General features: G+C 37.6%; 1 protein-coding gene across 4 annotated transcripts; it reads left to right on the top strand.

The window, feature by feature from the left end:
- The first annotated feature begins 892 nt into the window (after positions 1 to 892).
- Positions 893 to 17678, top strand: Sara (Smad anchor for receptor activation). 4 transcript variants are annotated; one of them, XM_087354350.1, is made up of 20 exons: positions 893 to 1018; positions 1315 to 1391; positions 2683 to 2750; positions 4221 to 7233; positions 7539 to 7846; positions 8702 to 8801; positions 9022 to 9237; positions 9570 to 9725; positions 10207 to 10296; positions 10656 to 10811; positions 11406 to 11570; positions 12137 to 12296; positions 12884 to 13034; positions 13415 to 13519; positions 14085 to 14238; positions 14877 to 14995; positions 15537 to 15661; positions 16357 to 16477; positions 16599 to 16760; positions 16877 to 17678. In XM_087354350.1, exons 2-20 carry the CDS (start codon positions 1334 to 1336, stop codon positions 17033 to 17035), a joined length of 5586 nt encoding a protein of 1861 aa, XP_087210476.1. In that variant the 5' UTR covers positions 893 to 1018; positions 1315 to 1333; the 3' UTR covers positions 17036 to 17678. The 4 variants fall into 4 exon arrangements, with proteins under 4 accessions (XP_087210476.1, XP_021928627.2, XP_087210477.1 ...); XM_022072935.2 differs by having other exon boundaries at positions 952 to 1026; XM_087354351.1 differs by having other exon boundaries at positions 959 to 1042.
- The last annotated feature ends 1018 nt before the right edge of the window (positions 17679 to 18696 follow it).

The raw sequence follows: 18696 nt of genomic DNA, 5'->3' as shown, positions 1-18696 counted from the left end.
AAGTCAGAATATGTATCTTTACAATGGTTACCATTGGTGATCATTGTTATGAATTTCTTCGGTGTTTACCTTGGTTATATGGTAATCATTTGTATTGTTGTAAGTTGTGATCAGCCGAATGGTTCCTGTAAAAATTATTTTTTATAGGTTACGTTAGATCAGGTTAGGACACGTTTTGTGTTGTAAGGACTGTACATTCGGGTTAGTAAGTCAAGTTAGGTTATGTTGGGTTACGTTTGTTTAGTTTCTGTCAAGAATGTTTAGATTGCGATAAATGCTTAAATACGAATTTTGATTGCTGGAATTTCGGAAATTGAATGTCAATTTTCAATCTTTTTAAAATTTGGGGTAGAAATTTTTTTTAATATTAGTAAGATTTAGAAGTTTTTAAACTTAAAATTGGCGAAAATTTGTGATTTTAAGTTTGAAAAATTGAAATAATGAACACTTTAGAATTATGAAAGATCGAGACTGTGGTAATGTTTGCTCAGGATATGTGTTGTGGGATAAGGTTTGTATATGTGAAGTTCGAAATGTTTAGGTTCGATTTAGTGTAACTTGGGTTATGATAAAGTATTTTGATTGATTTTGACGTAAGTTATGTAATATCCTTGACTTTCTGCTAGGAATGTTAGATTAATTAGTTGCAACATTATTAGGTAATTTTTAAACTTAGGTTTGTTTGAACAGCTTAGGTTAGTTGTGTGAAGTTTGGTTAGGTTATTCTGTCATGTTATATTCGGGTAGATACGGATAAGTTCATTTTGGATGTCATGTTAGGACAGGTTATTTAACTTAATTGATGTTGCACTGCTAAGAATCCATGAGGTTTCTCTGTGTATTCTGGCACGGTATACACCGTCCGAGCATAACTGTGGATAATATCAACATACTATGAGATGCAATGTAGCGCTTTTGGTGGTGAAAGCCATGTAGATTATCTATTAGTCCACTACGTATGTACTTCAGGTTATCATCTGTGGACGAGAGCATAATAGTTCGCAATGGAGTGCTAATGGTAAAAATGTAATTGGTGATTGTGGTAAATGTTTTGCACAACAATGAATCGTGTGAAATGTGTTTAAATGTTATAGATATTCAGTTTATACGATCTTACTATTTTTATAACATAGTTTGTGGAGGATGACACAAATGAAGCCGTATTATTATGCCTTTGGGCTTGACCGTTTTGACAAGTTGATTAATTCTGGCGTGTAAAACACTCGTATGTAATTATATTTTTAACATTGATATGTATGCATCGTAAGGTTGAATGTACATAGTGCTTTTAAATTTGTGTTTGGTCATTCACAGTGCAAGACTACACATCAATATGGAAAAGTTTGCTGTAGATCTGGATAAAGTTTTAGACGAATTTGAGTTCAATGAAGGTCAGTTTCAGCTATAAAATTAAGACTGACGTCTATTATGTTTGTAGTTTTATTGTGTGAGGCATGTAGTGGTGATAGCAGTGTATAATTATTATTTGCCCTATTAAACACTTTCTGGTAAATTGGTTTCATGAATGCTTACATTAAAGAAAAGACAGAAGAATTGTTTTTTGCCAGAAATAATATGTAGCAAATCACCCATGCATAGTGTGTTTGTTACAGTAACTACAGGGTTTTTAATTACTTTGAATTTATTTATATCCTTTATCAATTTTAAAGTGCAGTAAGCAATCAGATTTGATCATCTTATTGGCATAAAATTGTAACGAAATTGGAGGTTATGTTAAATAATACAAATGCGTTTCCTTTAATGTAGATTTGTACCTATATTCCAACTGTGTATTTCATATCCAGTAGGAATAACATTAATCTTATCCAAAAGGAGGCCCATTATCTGCATTTGCCACCAGACTATATCAGAATGCAAGCTGTGTATCTGTAAAACATAAAGTAGTATTATCTGTTATATCGCATTTAAACGTTAATCTGTTGTACACAAGTTTATAAATATTTTTTGTAATGAAGAGAGAATTGGTTTAAGGAAAGATCATTTGATATGATGGGTGTCTTCTGTTAAAGGTTGTTGAGGACATGTATGAGAACATTAGTAAATCTGCACATAAATTCCTTTATCTTAATAATTTGATACATTCAGAATTTAAATCTGTTTACTAGATCTAACACAAAACATTAAAATTATTCATATGAATTTAACTGACACTTGGAATTCAGTTTCAAACTTGTGAACATGTCCATTATGGTTGCAATATAATGTTTAGCATAATCACCAGAATATTTCTTAATTATTTTTACAGTGAACTATTCAGGGCAAGCAAAAGTTGTTTGTGTATTCAAATTCAGACCCTTGTCACCTTCTGAATAGTTGATAATTCTCCTATATTATAGTTATGAAAGTAATCTACTCAAATGGTAACTGTGGTATTTACTTTGCCAGTGTCAGCTGCTTGATACATGAATGTGTAACAAGATACACCCTGATATCAGAAATGTTAAAATGGTGGGAAAATATATCTTAAAATTGAGGAAATATGGTACTTAACTCTTTTAGTCTGACACTGTATTGGAAAACTGAAAAATGCATGAAGTAGGTCATATCCTGTAATTTATTTTGAGTTTTAGTCTGCTGCATTGGTTTGCATATTATCAGAAATATTGTGTAGTGTAAGGTAAGTGTGAAATGAGTGATATATGTTTTCTTATATAAATGCAGACCATGCAGAGCAGATGGCAGCAGCTGTAGCTAAGAGAACCAGTGCAGCTGTCCCCCCTGTTGTTGCGGTAAGTTTGGCCTCTGTTATATTGATCTTACAGATAAATGTGTTGCATATTTTAGCAGCCCCTGGCAAGATTGTAATAAAAATTTATCAGCATTAAGATGATTATTTTTCCTAAGGTGTTTCTGCTTTAGGTGGATTGTCTCACAACTGATTTTCTCCATTAATATTTCTCCAATTTTATAATTTCTTACTTTGTTTTGTTTGGCTTTCCCTTCTGTGCTTTGTAAAAATCTCATCTTTGCTGCCATTAATCTGTTGATATTGTTCTTGGTTTCTGTTCCGTAAATTTATGATATGCAGTAACTTTTAAATAGGCATATCCACCCCTTTCACCCACAGACACTTTTCACTTCTAGAGGAAGTCTCTCACTGATTTATAAAATTGCCGTGCATTTATTACTAATTTGGTAATTTCTTTTTAACGCTTCCATTTGCCACTGTTTCTTTATGACCTGTGCATTGCACATTGCCTGCCTACTAATGCAGTGAGCTGTTTGGTGGAGTTATAAATTGTGAATTGTAGGTTACAGAATTTCTGAAGACATTAATGTTAAGGATATTGCATATAGTGTTTATGCAATGACTAAAGTTGATCCTGATCACAGACTTGAATTTTATAAATGGATTCAGAGTAAGGTGCGTGAGGATTCTCATCTTCTGGGCGTGATTGTTTGGATTGCTGATATGACATTTATGCTAAATGGTACAGAGTAAAGCTTGGGAATGAATACTGTGTTACATGAAGCTTTATCAGAATTGGTACAGCATAATGATGAATAATGATAATGATTAGACCATTTACTTTGACACACGAACTCCAGTGGTAAGAATCCTGTTTTCAAAGTTAGTGCTTTGAAGTGAATATAGTACATCCATCACCACACTCTAAGAACTCCGCAATAATAATAATTATTTATCGTTGTAGTGCAGTCAGGTCTCAAAACTTGTGTCCATTGTATTTAGTCTGTTCTGTGTCTGGTGTGGCCAGCATAGTACTGTTTAAAATCAGTATCACTTACAAAGCTTTGCCGATAGCAAACCAACCTCTTTACTTGGCAAGATAATTATCACTGATAACAAAACATTCATTACAGTGTACAGAGATGCTACAAAGAGATTGAGTGTCACAGATTACATTTTTTATGTCTTCAAAAGACTTGCAGCTGAAACAGCTCCAAGAAGGAACCCGTTGATATTTATGTTCACGTTGTTGAATTGAACATTTTGGAGCAGTTGCGAACTGGTTTATAAGAAATTATTGATTATTGTTCAGAGTTCAGACTTCATTAATTTCAAAGGTTGAGTTCAGGTTCAGCAGAATTATATAATTTGATTCAATTCTGGGATTACAGTTCAGTTCTGTTCAAAGTCCTGGTTCTATCTACTGTATTTCTTTGTTATTTCAATAATTTTAACATATGTGGATTTTATTATGGATGTATTCTTAATAATGTTGGTTTTCTTTACACAGGGAACTGTTCTCTATCAACCTGCAGTGTCATGTTACCGCAGACCGGCATTTGAAGCAATAAATTTGGCTGATGCAGACTTCACATCTGACTCCCATACTTCCACACATCGGTATAATAACGGGTTCTCATCTGCAACAAATTCCTCCCTTGGACGACCCACTGTCGATGGAAATCGCCACTTATCACATTCAGATCATATAAATAGGGGCAATGAGATTAGAGTAAGAAATGACACTAGTGCAGCTACAGATTGGCCTCAGAACTTTACATCTGTATTTTGTAATCACGGTAGGACAGAAGTAAATGAACTGGGACAGAGAAATAATCTCCCAACACAAAATACAAACTATTGTGATGAAATTCATGTTCAGAGAAATACGGATCACACAGACTTTCACTGGCAGCAGGTTGCAATTCACAGCGGTTCAGATACATCGACAACAAACAAACTTAATGTTAGTGGTGTGTTCTCTAGTCTGAATGAATATCTGAATGCTGGGAAAATTGAGACTGAGTTTGATGATGTCAACATTATTAGCAATCAGGCATCTTGGAATCTGTCCAGACGTTGCCCACCTGAGACAGAAGAGAATGGGAACTATGCTGTTAATTATACTGACGCGTCAGCTGTCGTGGGCACAGAAGGAAATTACGAGCATGGTTCTTCTGTGTTGTATCCTTTAATTAATGCTGTTTCAGACATGCAAGTCCAAGCTTTAGGTGGGCAAAACGTGAGTGATGATTTTCAGGAAAACAGTCACAGTGATGACGTTAGGTTAACAAGTGATCAGTGGGAAAGTACTGGTGATATTTGTATAAAAAGTGAAAGTGATACCCAAAGTTCCTTTGCTGATTTGATTCCTGTCACTTACTCAGGGTCGATGCAAGAAGAAGCAAATATTTCTGGTCTGTCCATGATTGGTATTAATGCTGGACCAGATGAAACATCAGATTTATTGGATACAACCATCTGCTCAAATACATCTGATGATAGCTTCAATAAATCAAAGTCTTTGGATGCTCAGATTAAGGATGGTTTGCATTTTGGTATCGTTAATAGCGGAACTTCAAAATCTCTGTTTTCCGGTGTTGCAACCAGCAGATCAGACCTTCAGAATTATTTTTCCAAAGATAAACAGTCTAATCTCACTTTACTGCCTGATGTTGCTACACCTGGGAAAAATGTGCTGAGCACTTCGTGCATGGTTGTAAGCGCATCAAGTGATCTTGTCACCAGCCACGGTTCTGGAGCGCTCAGTAATATTGAGCAGTCAAATTTTAACAAGACAGCGCTGGATCGTGCCAAAAATAAAATGGAAGTAAATGAGAACTTGGTAACATCACCATCACTTGATTCAAGTAAAATAAATTCCACAGAAGGAAGTCTAAAATGTGATACGGTTAAGCCCTCAGTCTCTTCAGCTAACGGTGTTGAACGTACTGAAAATGTAAATGTAGACGTGTCACAAGTGTGCAAAAATGAAGATTTTGCTTTCACCAAAACTGTTACTGATCAGCTTCATGTTTCCCTCCCGGTGTCAACAGAATTAGAATCGAGTTTGTGTAGTAACATTTCATTTGATGAGGGTAATTCCGAAGTTCAAGAAAGTGGAGGTGCAGGTAACATATCAAAAAACCTCATACCTGTTGGTTTCAGTGTGGTGGAAGTTTTGGACGACGCAGAATTACATCAGTATTTGCAGGAATTGGAAGATAATGACAAGGAGTCTGAAATTGATCAACGCGATGCGATGGAATGTAAAGTGAAGACTGGAATCAGTTCATCACTACAATGTCAAGATTCATCCGTTTCAGATTCTGAAGTAGGCAGCAATAAAGAATTGCCATTGGGAATCTGCAAAGCCGAAGGCAGAAGGCATGATGAAAATTTAAATTCCTTGAGTAGCAGAAGCAGAGAAATTATGGGAGTAGAAACAGAAACTGTTATTAAAGGAGATTTGCGTGATGATTTCGGAGGGGGAAAATCTGACAGAACTTGTTCAACAGCGTTGCCAGAATACTCCAGTTCCGATGAGAGTTCAGCACATTGTCAGCACGTCAGTTGTACGAGTTATTCACCAGATAATGGATCCAAAAATGTCACAACAGAATCTGTTCCGTCTGTCGTAGATGAACGTACCGAAAATGGAGAACTGCTTATCACACCAGGTTCTCCATCAGTAGAGAAACCAAGAACAGTTCCTGTACGGTCTGTTTTATCCTCTACAGCGAAAGTTGATGCTTCCACTATACCCGTTGCTACTGCAAATATACGTGTAAGTGGGGAACCTGATTCGGATCCTCAGGCTGTACAAACTATGTCAAATGCTACACCAGTTACTTCCAAAACCTCCTCCATTATTACAAATGTAGTTTCCATTGACTGCCAAAAGATCACTCAAAGCAGCGATGAAGATGGGCCCGGAAATGGCAGATATTTGACAAACTCTTCAGAATCATCTAAGAGGGTAGAGGATATAAGAGAGGGCTTTGAAACTGAAAATCTAAATTTAGTAGCAACTGAAATGAAATCAGGAGATTGTCTGGAAAGAGTTCTTGATTCAGAAAAGATGGCATCTTCTCGAAATAACTCATCGTTGAACCAGGAAACTAATTTTGACTTGGATGAAAGTTGTCTAGATACCCCTGAAGTAATTTTACCTTCAAATGAAACAGATTCCTGTGAAAATCTGCCAGATGAATTGGTGCCATTTTCAGAAAATGAAATATCTCATCCATCCACTGTAGACAATACAACTAAAAGAGATATTTCACGTGAACATTCAGATAAGAAAAATGATGATGTGTTGGGTGTGTCTGAAATCGGGTTCTCAGAAGTACAGAGCTGTCTTGTTCAAATGCCAAGAGATGGCACCAGAATTAATGTTCTCGGAGAAGAGGAACGTCCATCAAGACCCAAGTATTTATTTCTACCTTCAAAGATAACCGTTGATAATGAGCAGGAGGACTCCGAGAACTCTGAGGAGTCGCCACCAATGACGGGAGCTGTCGGTAAGTTAGACTTGGAATCTTTTCATTATAAAAGTGTCTCTCAGCTGTACTGTTATTTTTAAAGACTATCATAACTTTATATTTTAAATTCATGTTGATCATGAATGAAAATTGTTCACGTTTTATGTTCAGCAACTTTCATGCTCACTTTGTTGCAGGCCTTCTGTGAAAGTTGACTATTTTACTAGTACAAGATTGAGTCATAAACTTCTTCTCATATTTTCCATTCAAATATCCTTCCAAGGTCAGGCAGTTTGTATGAAGGCTTTAGAATTTAATACAAAACTTTTCTCATTCAAAAATAGGCCCTCCAGGAGAGACGCCATCAGTTGAGGCAGAGGCAGATTGTTCTGAGACGACAGATGTCATTCCTCTCTCTTCTCCTGACATATCTGAGTCTTCGTCCATTGAACAGGCTCTGTCACCTGTCCCTTCCCTGCAGATAGCTACGCCCCTGTCAGACGACATGCCAGACATGCTGTCACCGGAAGAGCGATGTCTTGGCAAGCTTCCACCATTCTGGGTACCTGATGCAGATGCACCAAACTGTATGCAGTGTGAAATAAAATTCACTGTTCTTAAGAGAAGACATCACTGCAGAGCCTGTGGGAAGGTAATTTTGGCGTTACAGTTCTTACATAAAAATATGCTGTTATTAAATTAGCGTGTAGTTGGTTGAAATGGAATTTACCCTCATATTATGTTACAGTAGTCTTAATAGTCTCCGAGGCTTACGTAAACAGTTTATGATTTTAGAATATCTTTTGTTATTCCCTTTTTTGTGCTTTGCTGAAATTGGGTTGGGCACTTAGAAGGCTGAGTAAACTGGATTGAAGTGAACTAAATTTGAAGATATCCGTCTTCTGGGTTATTGCGCTGTGTAGTCTGGTAGATGTTTACCAACGTTTCAGAGGTCATACTACCTCCGTCATCAGGGCGATGAATCGCCCTGATGACGGAGGCAGTATGACCTCTGAAACGTTGGTTAACATCGACCAGACTACACAGCGCAACAACCCAGAAGACAGAAATCTTCATACTCATCGCCCTGATGATGGAGGCAGTATTACCTCTGAAACGTTGGTTAACATCGACCAGACTACACGGCGCAACAACCCAGAAGACGGATATCTTCATACTCACCGCTGTGAGAACCTCAAGTCTTACATGAACTAAATTTACTTTGCCCACACTCGTGTGACCAATGCGTTTGCTCCCAGCATTTTTTGTGAGTTAGTGTAAGTTTGGTTTGAGTTTTACATGTCTTATGTGTTAACAGTGGCAAATAATCATTGCAGTTGATCTAACTCCAGACCTTTTGGTCAGTCAGCCTCATTTCTGTGTCACTTTTCTTTATTATTCTGCTTTACATGTTAAATCTTTATATTTGTGTGCGTTATAACTGAGGATTATACAAAAATTACATGCGTGGCGAGTGCCTGATGCGTGTGGGTCGTGTACATTACAGGTTCTTTGCTCAAAGTGCTGTAGCATGAAGTCTCGTTTGGAATACATGGACAATTCTGAGGCACGGGTCTGCCAGCCATGTTACATTACTCTCGCTAAAGGTATGTTTCTTGATGATTATTAATTGCTAAAACTACTGCATCATCAGTTTATCTTTTAATTAATGATCATTATTTCTGTCAATTTTTTGTCTTGTCTTAAACTGAAACAATCCTTTTGCAGTGGGAACAAATCTTTCAGTCACATAACCCAACATAAAGACCATTCTGCAAGAATTTTTTTATCTCGGGAATGAAATTTAAATTGCATTTTGTGGTATAGTCTTTCTCGTCGAGCAAGGTGAAAGCGCGTCAGGATCGCCGTCGTCTTTGCACGAGGAAGTCGAAGATGCCGGTAATACGCCAGTTGGCAGGCAGCCAAACCCAAACAACCCGATGGAGTACTGTTCTACCATCCCACCATTGGAACAAGCCGCTAGCGTCTTGAGGCAGCCGCCACCCAGTGTGCTGGTGCCTGTTGGTGTTCTCAAGAGAGAAGGTAAGTTTCTTATTTAATAAATCATTCTGTATTCCTGTTATTACTTTTCGTATAGCTTAAAATCAAAAGCCTGACAGTGTTTAACGTGCTTTGAGTTCACCAAATAACAGGAGACTAAGAAGAAAAAGTGATGAATTAATTAATTATTTTGAAATAAATGATATAAGTAAATTTAAAGGTTTCTGACGATGGTGGCTTACAATTGGGATTACTATTTTCCTTTACTGTGTCCATTGTGTGGTTTTTAAGAAGAACAAGCTCGGGGTCTAATACGATTGTTTGTAATCTTGAGGTAGTTCAGTGAACATGTAATTGTTTTTGTAATATTACAGGCAGCACAAGGTCGAGAAGTGATGTAGCTAAGCAGGTGATATTTAGCGATGGAATAAGACCTGGAGGTGACCTGACAGAACTGGATGGCTCATCAGAATCAAGACTGCCTTCTAGGCGCCCAGGAAGGGTTCTCAAACGTGTTGGAACACCACCTGGTGAGAAAAATTATAAAGTTTTCAAATATTATATTGTATTTAATTATCGTTATGTATGCAGAGCCTGAACAAACCTGCTCTTTAATTACTTTTTCAGTGTTGTTAAACCAAGGTAGGAATAATAAGTGAAATTTATTTCATTTTATCTAAATTGGGTTGTATTTGCCTATTTGTAGTATGAATATTAATAATAATGGAGACATTCTGTGATGCTTCAGATTTAAGTGGGATGTGTGGCTTGCATCTGAGAGATATCGTGGCTGTTTAATAGGAATCACAACACTTTTCATCATTTTCACCACGTCAACAAGGCAAATGCAGTAGACCACAGATGCTTCCTGTCAGTTTATTCCCTCAGAGCTGTGAATATGTCTGAAAGGAAGATATTTTGCTGCAATATGTAAAAAATCTTAAAAATGATTTTTATAGAGAGTGCCTCTTATACTGATATAATTTTGTTGTGTATTTAATGTGTTTTTAGGTCCTCCATCCTCTGCTTCAAGTCATTCCAGTCAGAGATTTCTACCTCCTCTTGATCCCAAGACAATGAGCTACATTCCCGCAGACAAAGGTAAGGCATATCTGACACTGGAAATCTGTAACCTCCTGTGATAGATGTAATATTATACGACACAGAAAAGCGCCATAAAATATAACATAATGCAATTTATATTGTAAATGTTATAAATAATTTTAACAACATTATTTTAAAACAGGTTTTGTGTATAGACTGGAAAAATAAATATATGTATTACTTATAATTGTTCTTTAATTTGGGCTTTTCACTAGTTAAGACAAACCTTCATCCTGTTGGTCTGAATTGATATTTGGACATTTGGTATTTTTGGTCTCTTGCCTTCATTCGTCTTACATTTAACGTAATTGTGGTACCTAATTCAGTCACCCTATTTTTTTAAAACTTGTTTTCAGGTTTACCACCCTTAGCTGTCATTAACAAAGGTGAAGTGAGGTTTGATGATGTAGTGGACCATAACAAACAGATGGCAGTGCTAAGGTCAGAGACCGAGCCACCGACAGTCTTTGCTATCAACAGGAATCTCTTCGTTCAAACCAAAATTCTCAACTGTAAGTATGTCAGTACCAAAAGGAAATTACTTATATTGGTATTTTCTGTTAAAATTTGATTGTATAGAGAATACAGCAAAACACAAAAATAGTTTGCATGTCACTTGCTGTCTTCTCGGTTGTGACACCCTGTAGTCTTGTAGGTGATTACCAACATCCCCAGTGTTTCCAAAGAACGTGCATCCACATTGAAGATTGAACCCTGAAATTGGAGGTGATACCTTCCACCAAAATATTTGTAATCGCTCACAAGATCACGACCCAGAAGATCTCAGTTGGCATTTTCACTGATGTGAACACCTCAAATTTCAGATAATAATTAGCATATTTGCCCATACATGACCTGCATTCTTTATTCCAAATGTTCGCTTTTGAAGTAGGTTATGTATTCTCATCCTCCAGAGCGTCGTAAACGATTTACACGAATTGTTGAGTACTTGACAGTTACTCCATTGCGTGACCAAAACTACAACCACAACGTCGTTGTGGTAATTGGAAAGTTTAGTTTAAGAGTTTTTAAGAAAATTGTGAAGAAATGTTAAAAATAAGATTAATTTCAGTTCATGGCTTTCATAACACAGAGTGATTTTACAGTGGACTGCTGCGTCAATCGAACATGTTGGTGCTTCTCAACCTTTGGGATGAGCTGTGTAGGTCAGGATGAAATTGTCATAATTCTGGAATGTCTGCCGGATGAAGCGACTGTGCCAAAAGACGTCTTCAAACACCTCAACACACTCTACCAAGATGCATCAAGAGGTAAGTAATCTTAAAGTGTTCAGCATCGAGAGGTGCTAAGCTACCTGACAGCTTTGCAGTTTCGTGCCGTGACTTCTTCAGATGTCCTCTTTCCATTTCATTGGATGTTTGTGGTCTGTTATTCCTCCCAGTACTGGCAGTAATGCGCGCCCTTTTCCGGAAAATTTTCGGTAGTTCTGTCGACTCAAAAAAAATTTCAAAATAGGTGATGGCACCGGTTGCAGGATTCTTTTTCCTTATAATTGTGTTCAATAAGTTATCAGCAAATAGTCTTATTTGTTGATTATTCTTGGATTATTTAATGATGCTGTACCAATTATGGAGCATCGTGTTCATTGTGAGGGTGATTGGAAGTGGTGGACTGGAAGACGGTAGTCATGCCCATGTCCCAGATTCTGTCTGTCTCCCTCATGAAGAATGTTTTTTCTGATTATTTACTGCTATTCAGATATTTGTTTGTTCTTTGCATGTAAGGTTTGTAGGGAGGAAAATGTTTTAGCAATCCGTTAACTTAGTATCCAAATTATTGTACGAAGCCAGTGAATGTATGTTAATTTTGTTTGCAGGAAATACAGTGAGTGAATTGGGATATACGGTGTTCCAAGGAGCACCGTTCCTTGACTCAGCAGAACACGGTGGCTTCATCTATATCCGTCCGTCCTTTCAGTGTCTGCAGAAACTGATATTGCCGTCAGCTCCGTATTTAGTCGCAGTCCTTGTCCATAGGTACTGCGTTCATTCAGCTTTGAAATGGATATAAAATGTTCATGAAATTATTTTGATGTGCGACAGTCAGTTGTTCTTTCCACCAAGTGAACCTAAGTTCGTACTTGGTCTGTTACTTTGCAAACTTAGTGAAACATTTTATCTCAGAATTTCATATTTTCCCTGTAGTTTTGTTTATTTTGTTGTTCAGTTGCTACGAGCGTGTCATTAACAACAAGTAACTATGAAGCTGGGGGTGACATATTCTTATGAAATGGTCGTAACCAGCTATAAGTTTTACAACCCAAAAGCTGTAATTGATAAATAACCTCAGTGTTTAACACATCTTTAATATTTTCATCCAGGCACCTGGTATCATTCTCTTTAAATGAGAGAGTTAGTTAAAATCATGAAACAGGTTTCAGTATCCTAATTATCATTGAAATTGCACTGTTTACAAGCGATAGCTTGAATATTTTAATGAGTTTCATGTAGATCTCAGTAAAGAAATAACATTCTTGTGCAACTCGCTGTTCGTGTTTTTGAACTACCTGTATATTGCAGGGTTTCTAAGGTTGGCCGAGTTCCTGAAAATTTGTCATTTTCAGGTGGGAGACTCCGTGGGCAACAGTTTTTCCTATCCGTCTCATGCTGAGACTCGGAGCAGAATATCGGTACTACCCGTGTATGCTGGTGTCTATAAGGAATAGAAAACCGGTGTACTGGGAAATTGGCCACACTATCATAAACCTCTTAGCTGTAAGTAACTCGTAGCAATTAGAATTTTGGGGCTAGTTTATTTTATTACTAGCCATAATTTGAGATTCTTCTTGCCAGATGGAACCAGTGCCCCATCTCAGATCTTTTTATGTTGTTGTCGTCATTTATCACCTGCACCTTCATTTGGTGGGTTTTTAGATGTTCTTCATGCTCTGGCGTGAGCAGAGTTGTCCATGTCTGTCTGTCGTCTTTCATTCACTTTTTCCTATGAGGTAGGCAACCTGCATGACTGGGTTAGATGTGCGATAAAATGGAACCGGAGATCCTTGTTCAGATACGTTGTTGTGCGACAGTGAGGAGAAATTTAATTGCTGGAACGTGTGAAAGAATGACGTTTTAAGATGTTGATGCTTGCACAGGATTTTCGCAACATGAGCTACACCCTTCCTTCGGTTCGAGGACTCGTGATTCACATGGAGGACAGGCAGACATCTGTACTACTTCCTAAGAACAGATATGACCAGGTAAGTGGGGAGAGGTGCGTCAGTGAATAGATATTACATATATTTAGTAGTTGGCTTTCTTTTGTCAGTGTTCTTTCTAGAAATTGGTTGTAACTACAGTGAGACTTTGTTAATTTGAAATGCTCAGAGCCGTGAGTTACGTAACCATGACCAGCTATCCTGTCTGAGGTTTTTCATAGTTTTTCTCAGTCCCTCCAGGCAAATGCTGGGATAGAACCTTAAATTACGCCACATCCGCTTTCTTCTGCATCCTTTCACTGAAGATGTCTGTCTTCTGGGTTGTAGTGCCACGTAGTCTGGTACAAGTTGCTGCTTCCATTATCATCGCCCTGATGATGGCAGCAAGGACCTCTGAAATACCATATAACTCTTTTGCGAAAATTGTGCATTACCTGAAATGTCGCTCCCGTTTGATACTGTAGAACTTACGAAAGTAAGAAATATGCACGTTCTGCATTTGGCAAGGCTTGGCTTTACTCCGTTCGGGTACTAGCGACTACGAATAACGTATTAATCTTAGCTCTCTGCACGTACTTGCCACATCTCTGTCTCTGTTTTATGTCAGGTTACAAGAGCGTTGAGCAACTCAAATGACCACGTTCTGGCATTGGCATCTAACTTCAGTTTTACAGCTGATTCCCATCTTGTATGCATTCAGTCCAACAGGGATGAGAGTTACCACACGCAGGCGATTAACATCCACAACAAACCTCGCAAAGGTGAGTCATGAACCAGTACGAATACTAGATGTATGGTTGTACTCATTAACTTCCACGCGTTCTAAATCAGTGTTATTAAAAATGCCATCTGACCTCATTCTCAGTTTTATGTGTCATAGTTTCTTTCATTTGTGTCGTTAATGGCAGGACTGGAAAAGGAAAACGTGTAGACTGGTAATACATGGTTTGAAAATAGTGAAATCTGTATCTTGTGAACCTGTCAGAAAGACTCCCATTTAAGGAAGTCCTTCGCGTAGTGATGGTAAAAAAAGTTGTAAATCAGTTTTGCTCTATGGAGACGACATTATTTTTGTTATGGTTTTGTCGGTCTGTGCGTGAGCTGTTTGACGTGATATTGTATTGTGAATGTAAGTTCATATATTTGCTGAAAAATTTATAATAATTGTAATGATTGGTTATGAATATGATTTAGGTTGGTTGTGAAAGAAATATGCTAAGGGTGGCACACATAATAAAATATTTTATGTTCAAAATTAGCCATTAATTTATATGTGTAGAAATTATATTTTCATCATGTTTGTTGAATATACATTTTATTATGAGTGAAGACTGGATATAAATGAAAAAATTGTAGAGCAAGATTTAATTAAGAGAAGAATGTTCTTTACTTCTTTCAGTGACTGGGGCAAGCTTTGTCGTATTTAATGGAGCATTGAAAACTTCGTCAAACCTAACAGCCAAATCAAGTATAGTGGAGGATGGTCTGATGGTTCAGATCACACCTGATACAATGCAGGTATACAATGTTCTGTAGAATATGCGTGTTCCTGAATCCATGTACAGTAAAAATCTGCTATAGGCTTCAAGAACAATTTTCAGTAAATTATGAACTTAACAAGATTGGAAAATTGTGATTTGTATTGGAGCACATGGAGTTTCCACATTCATTTGTTATTTGCACCTTGACATTCTGAATGCTCGTAGCCGAAATACGAAGCTGTAGTAAATTGTGCTACGTGTGAGTATTGCATGCAGTAATCTTGTACTGTGATGCTCACCTTTTGGTGCAGAATGGCTGCTGGGATTTAGGAGAGGATGATGTAGGTTAAAAAATTGCATTGCAGGCCGTGCTTGTTGCTTGCAGAAATGTTTTGAACGCTCGTAGAAATGCGTAGCTTCGGAAACACAGTGTTTCAAGTGCAGCTGCATCCAAGGGCTTATTTGTGCCAGTAGATTTGAGGTGTGGCGCCTTATCCAAGAAAGCTACTATCTGTTCATCTTCTGTGCCTTATGAGAGTCTTAATATGAAGACAATCTGACAACTGTTTTGGTTGCAGGCACTCAGGGGAGCGTTGCGGAACATGCAGGACTTCTGCGTCGGCTGCGGGCCGACTGGCGCGAGTCAGCCGGACGAGCTCGTTAACTTGAAGTGGGTAGAGGATGACAGACACTTCAATGTTGGGTAAGGGAGAGAATGTTTTAAACTTTACAGATCTGTATTTTCCTCATACAATATATTCATAACTGTACATAATAAATACATAAGCTTCGTTGATTGTAACATTCATAATACTGGTCAGCGATTATGTCTTGAGAAACGCGATTCCATTTAGAAATTACCAGGATATTTTTCTAATAGATTTGCCTACAAAACTAAGCGTTCAAAATGGGAGATTAATGAATAATTAGGATCGTTGAAACTCTCAATTCTTAGCTTTGTTGCCGGAGATCATTCAGATGTTTTCCGCTTGGTAGTTGATTATTAAACCACTGTGTATTGTGTTGATTCAGTGCAACCGATTCCTTTATATTGACCTGCATTCTTTTAACAATATATTTCTGCACCAGAATGACAAAATATTTGAGGTAGACGGTGGCAACACTGTTCTCTCTCCTGCGCGCGTGCACGCACACATAAATTTTGTGTCTTCGCACCAGAAGCAGTCAAAATAACATCAGACTATGTCACTCTGGGAGTAGATTTGTGGTGAAAGAGAAACTTTAAAATTCTCTGCGGTTTAAGTTTAAATTCTTTTCTTAGGTCGCCATCAACAGTCCTGCATTCTCCGTGTATCTTAATTTGTATATATATTAATATTTTTTAAGTAACTGAAACTTCCAAAGGCATATTTTATGATCGACTTGTTAATATTCTAGAGTGAAGAGCAGTATTGACGGCAGAGCACTGGATGGAGTTCCTTCAATCAGGGTTCACAATGGTACAGATTATTTGGGGTCATGTAGATTCATCCGCTGGACTGAAGTCTTCATATTGCAGGTATGTTAGAACCCAGAGGACAGAAGCAGTCTCTTTGTTTAACAGCCAAATGGTTAACGTGCGTTAGAGGAGACATTCGTTTGTGGAAGGTATTTGCAATCGTGTGTACTTCTCTTCGCAGTCGGACGAAGGCTCTGGAAGAAGTGGAGATCCCCTGGACATCAGCCGTGTGTCCGAGTCACTTGCGAGAGCTACGTGCATGGCCCTTATCAAGTTGCTCGATCTTCTGGCTCAAGCTGGTCTTACGAAAGTAGCCGTGCGAGCTACGGTTCATCCAGAAAACGTGAGTTGTAAACAGATAAAAGCTGTCAGTCCATTTGATAATGACGCTGTGTGAAGCTGCTTTGGATAAGCTTCTAATCTGCGTGTGGTCTAAGGTGTTGACGATTGTTCTGTTAGGTTGGCTATGAAGCAGGCAGCAAAGGGGAGAAGCTTCCACCTATCTATATGGACAGTCTAGACAATGAACTGGTGCCCGTTCTTCACAAGGCAGCGTCCATGTCGCAGGACAGCTCGGCAGTCGTCTTGGAATTGATATTCTACGTTATGTTGCAGTGACAGAAACATATCGTCGTAAGCTGGTGAATGTAACCTGTTTCACCTTCCATGTTGTACCATACCAAGAAAATGCACCAACAAATATGAATGATCAGAGAATATATTTATATTCTGCGTGGAATCTTGTTTAAGTGAGCTTGATAGAATCTTACTCAACATTCTTAAAATGTGATGTGTAAAAAAAAAAAATATATATATATAATTAAATTGGGATTGTACATAAGTGAGCAGCGAGGAACGGATTGAGGCAGTTTGTAATGAATGTCATGTCTTTTGCATAATCTCAGAGGAACTTAAGAGCTGGGACATGGGATCCTACAGTTTGTTGCGATAAGACGCTTAGACTGTATTCAGAGCGCTAAACGTACGCGCGTTGGTTCGGTTTCCCATTCCCGAATCATTCTGTTTAAATTCTGCAATTAACTTTGCAAGTGCACAATAATTTTTAGAAAAAGTGTGTGTCCCTGTACATTATTGTACACTTGTCAACATCTGATGGTGTCCTTCGGTCATTATTTCTGTTCTTTTCGTCTGAACTCTTACTTCATTTTTTTTGCAGATAAAAAAGATGCAAAGACCAAAAATTTCCGTTAACTGCTCACATGAACCTAAATAATTAATAAAATGAAAAATGAAACCTTAAGCACAGTATATAGTTTTAGTCGATGTCTGATGCCCGAGAGTGAAGGTTGCATTTAAATGTGCCTGTGACTGGAATTTTGGAATCTGTTAAGTCTTGATCTTTATGCGTCAGAATTTCACTTCTGGTAATCTGAAATTTCAGATAATTTATTCCATTGTTATGAATTCCAGAACTGGAATTTCTGGTTTAAAGGGACGTTCGATATATGAACAAGCTGCGGGAACACTGTTCGAAGAGAATACGGATCAGACGTACGCTTCAGAACTTTTGACGACGTCTTAGCAGATTTTGGAAACTAGCTTTTTGAGATGTACGTACCTCTGTGAAATTATAGACCTCTTTTTTATTTCTTTTGAAATTTGAAAGATATTTGTATGTAGAGATTCGCGGTTTATGCTCCTTCAAAACTGTTGTTGTAAGTCGAGGCAGCTTTTAAAAGTTAACCAAACGGCCGCTCTTGAATCATAATAGAAGTTGTTTCTGTTGATATTTATATGCTCAAGCTCTGTAATAAAGAGACGCCAAATAGAATAAAGGGCAGTTTATCAAGACAGCGAAAGGAATTATAAACCAAAGTTAATTTAATGTTCATTTCTGCTGTGTTAATGGTCATACTGAAGCGCGTACACACACCAAACAGTAGTAGTAATTACATATTATCCCAACCTGATAATCTCCTAGGAATGGGGTTTAAGCTACATTACTGTGTTCATGCCCCAAATTCCACTTGACAGAATTTTCGAGCCACGAACGAATCCTGGGTAGATTAGACTTTGGTATTTAATTCAGAAGGATTATCTGAGATAAAACAAAAATTGAGCCTTTATACGATGATTACTAAAAGAGTTCATAACCAGCAAAACTGCGTTGAAAGTAATCATGAAGAAGGAAGTGCTTATCGCCTTCATTATCTGCATTTAATTAAAAGAATGGCATTTGTAATGTTTAGTTTGCGCTGTGTAAGTTTTAAGTGCGGGGTTTATATACACACACATGTCGTTCCCATGTATATTTATTA

The sequence above is a fragment of the Zootermopsis nevadensis genome, unplaced genomic scaffold, assembly GCF_977971745.1.
Source record: "Zootermopsis nevadensis isolate Lab colony 2312 unplaced genomic scaffold, Znev_1.0 Znev_ptg000023l, whole genome shotgun sequence".
In the NCBI taxonomy this organism is placed as follows: Eukaryota; Metazoa; Arthropoda; class Insecta; order Blattodea; family Termopsidae; genus Zootermopsis; species Zootermopsis nevadensis.
Note: the sequence above shows the minus strand (reverse complement) of the source record. Positions and strands in the feature narration are given on the sequence as shown.

Bases quoted from the DNA above. Each gene is read 5' to 3' on its own strand.
- Sara (XM_022072935.2), top strand. From the start codon at position 959: ATGTACTTCAGGTTATCATCTGTGGACGAGAGCATAATAGTTCGCAAT. The intron at 1,027-1,314 runs GTAATTGGTGAT...GGTCATTCACAG, and splicing joins GGAGTGCTAATGGTAAAAAT to TGCAAGACTACACATCAATA. The intron at 14,239-14,876 runs GTGAGTCATGAA...TACTTCTTTCAG, and splicing joins CCACAACAAACCTCGCAAAG to TGACTGGGGCAAGCTTTGTC.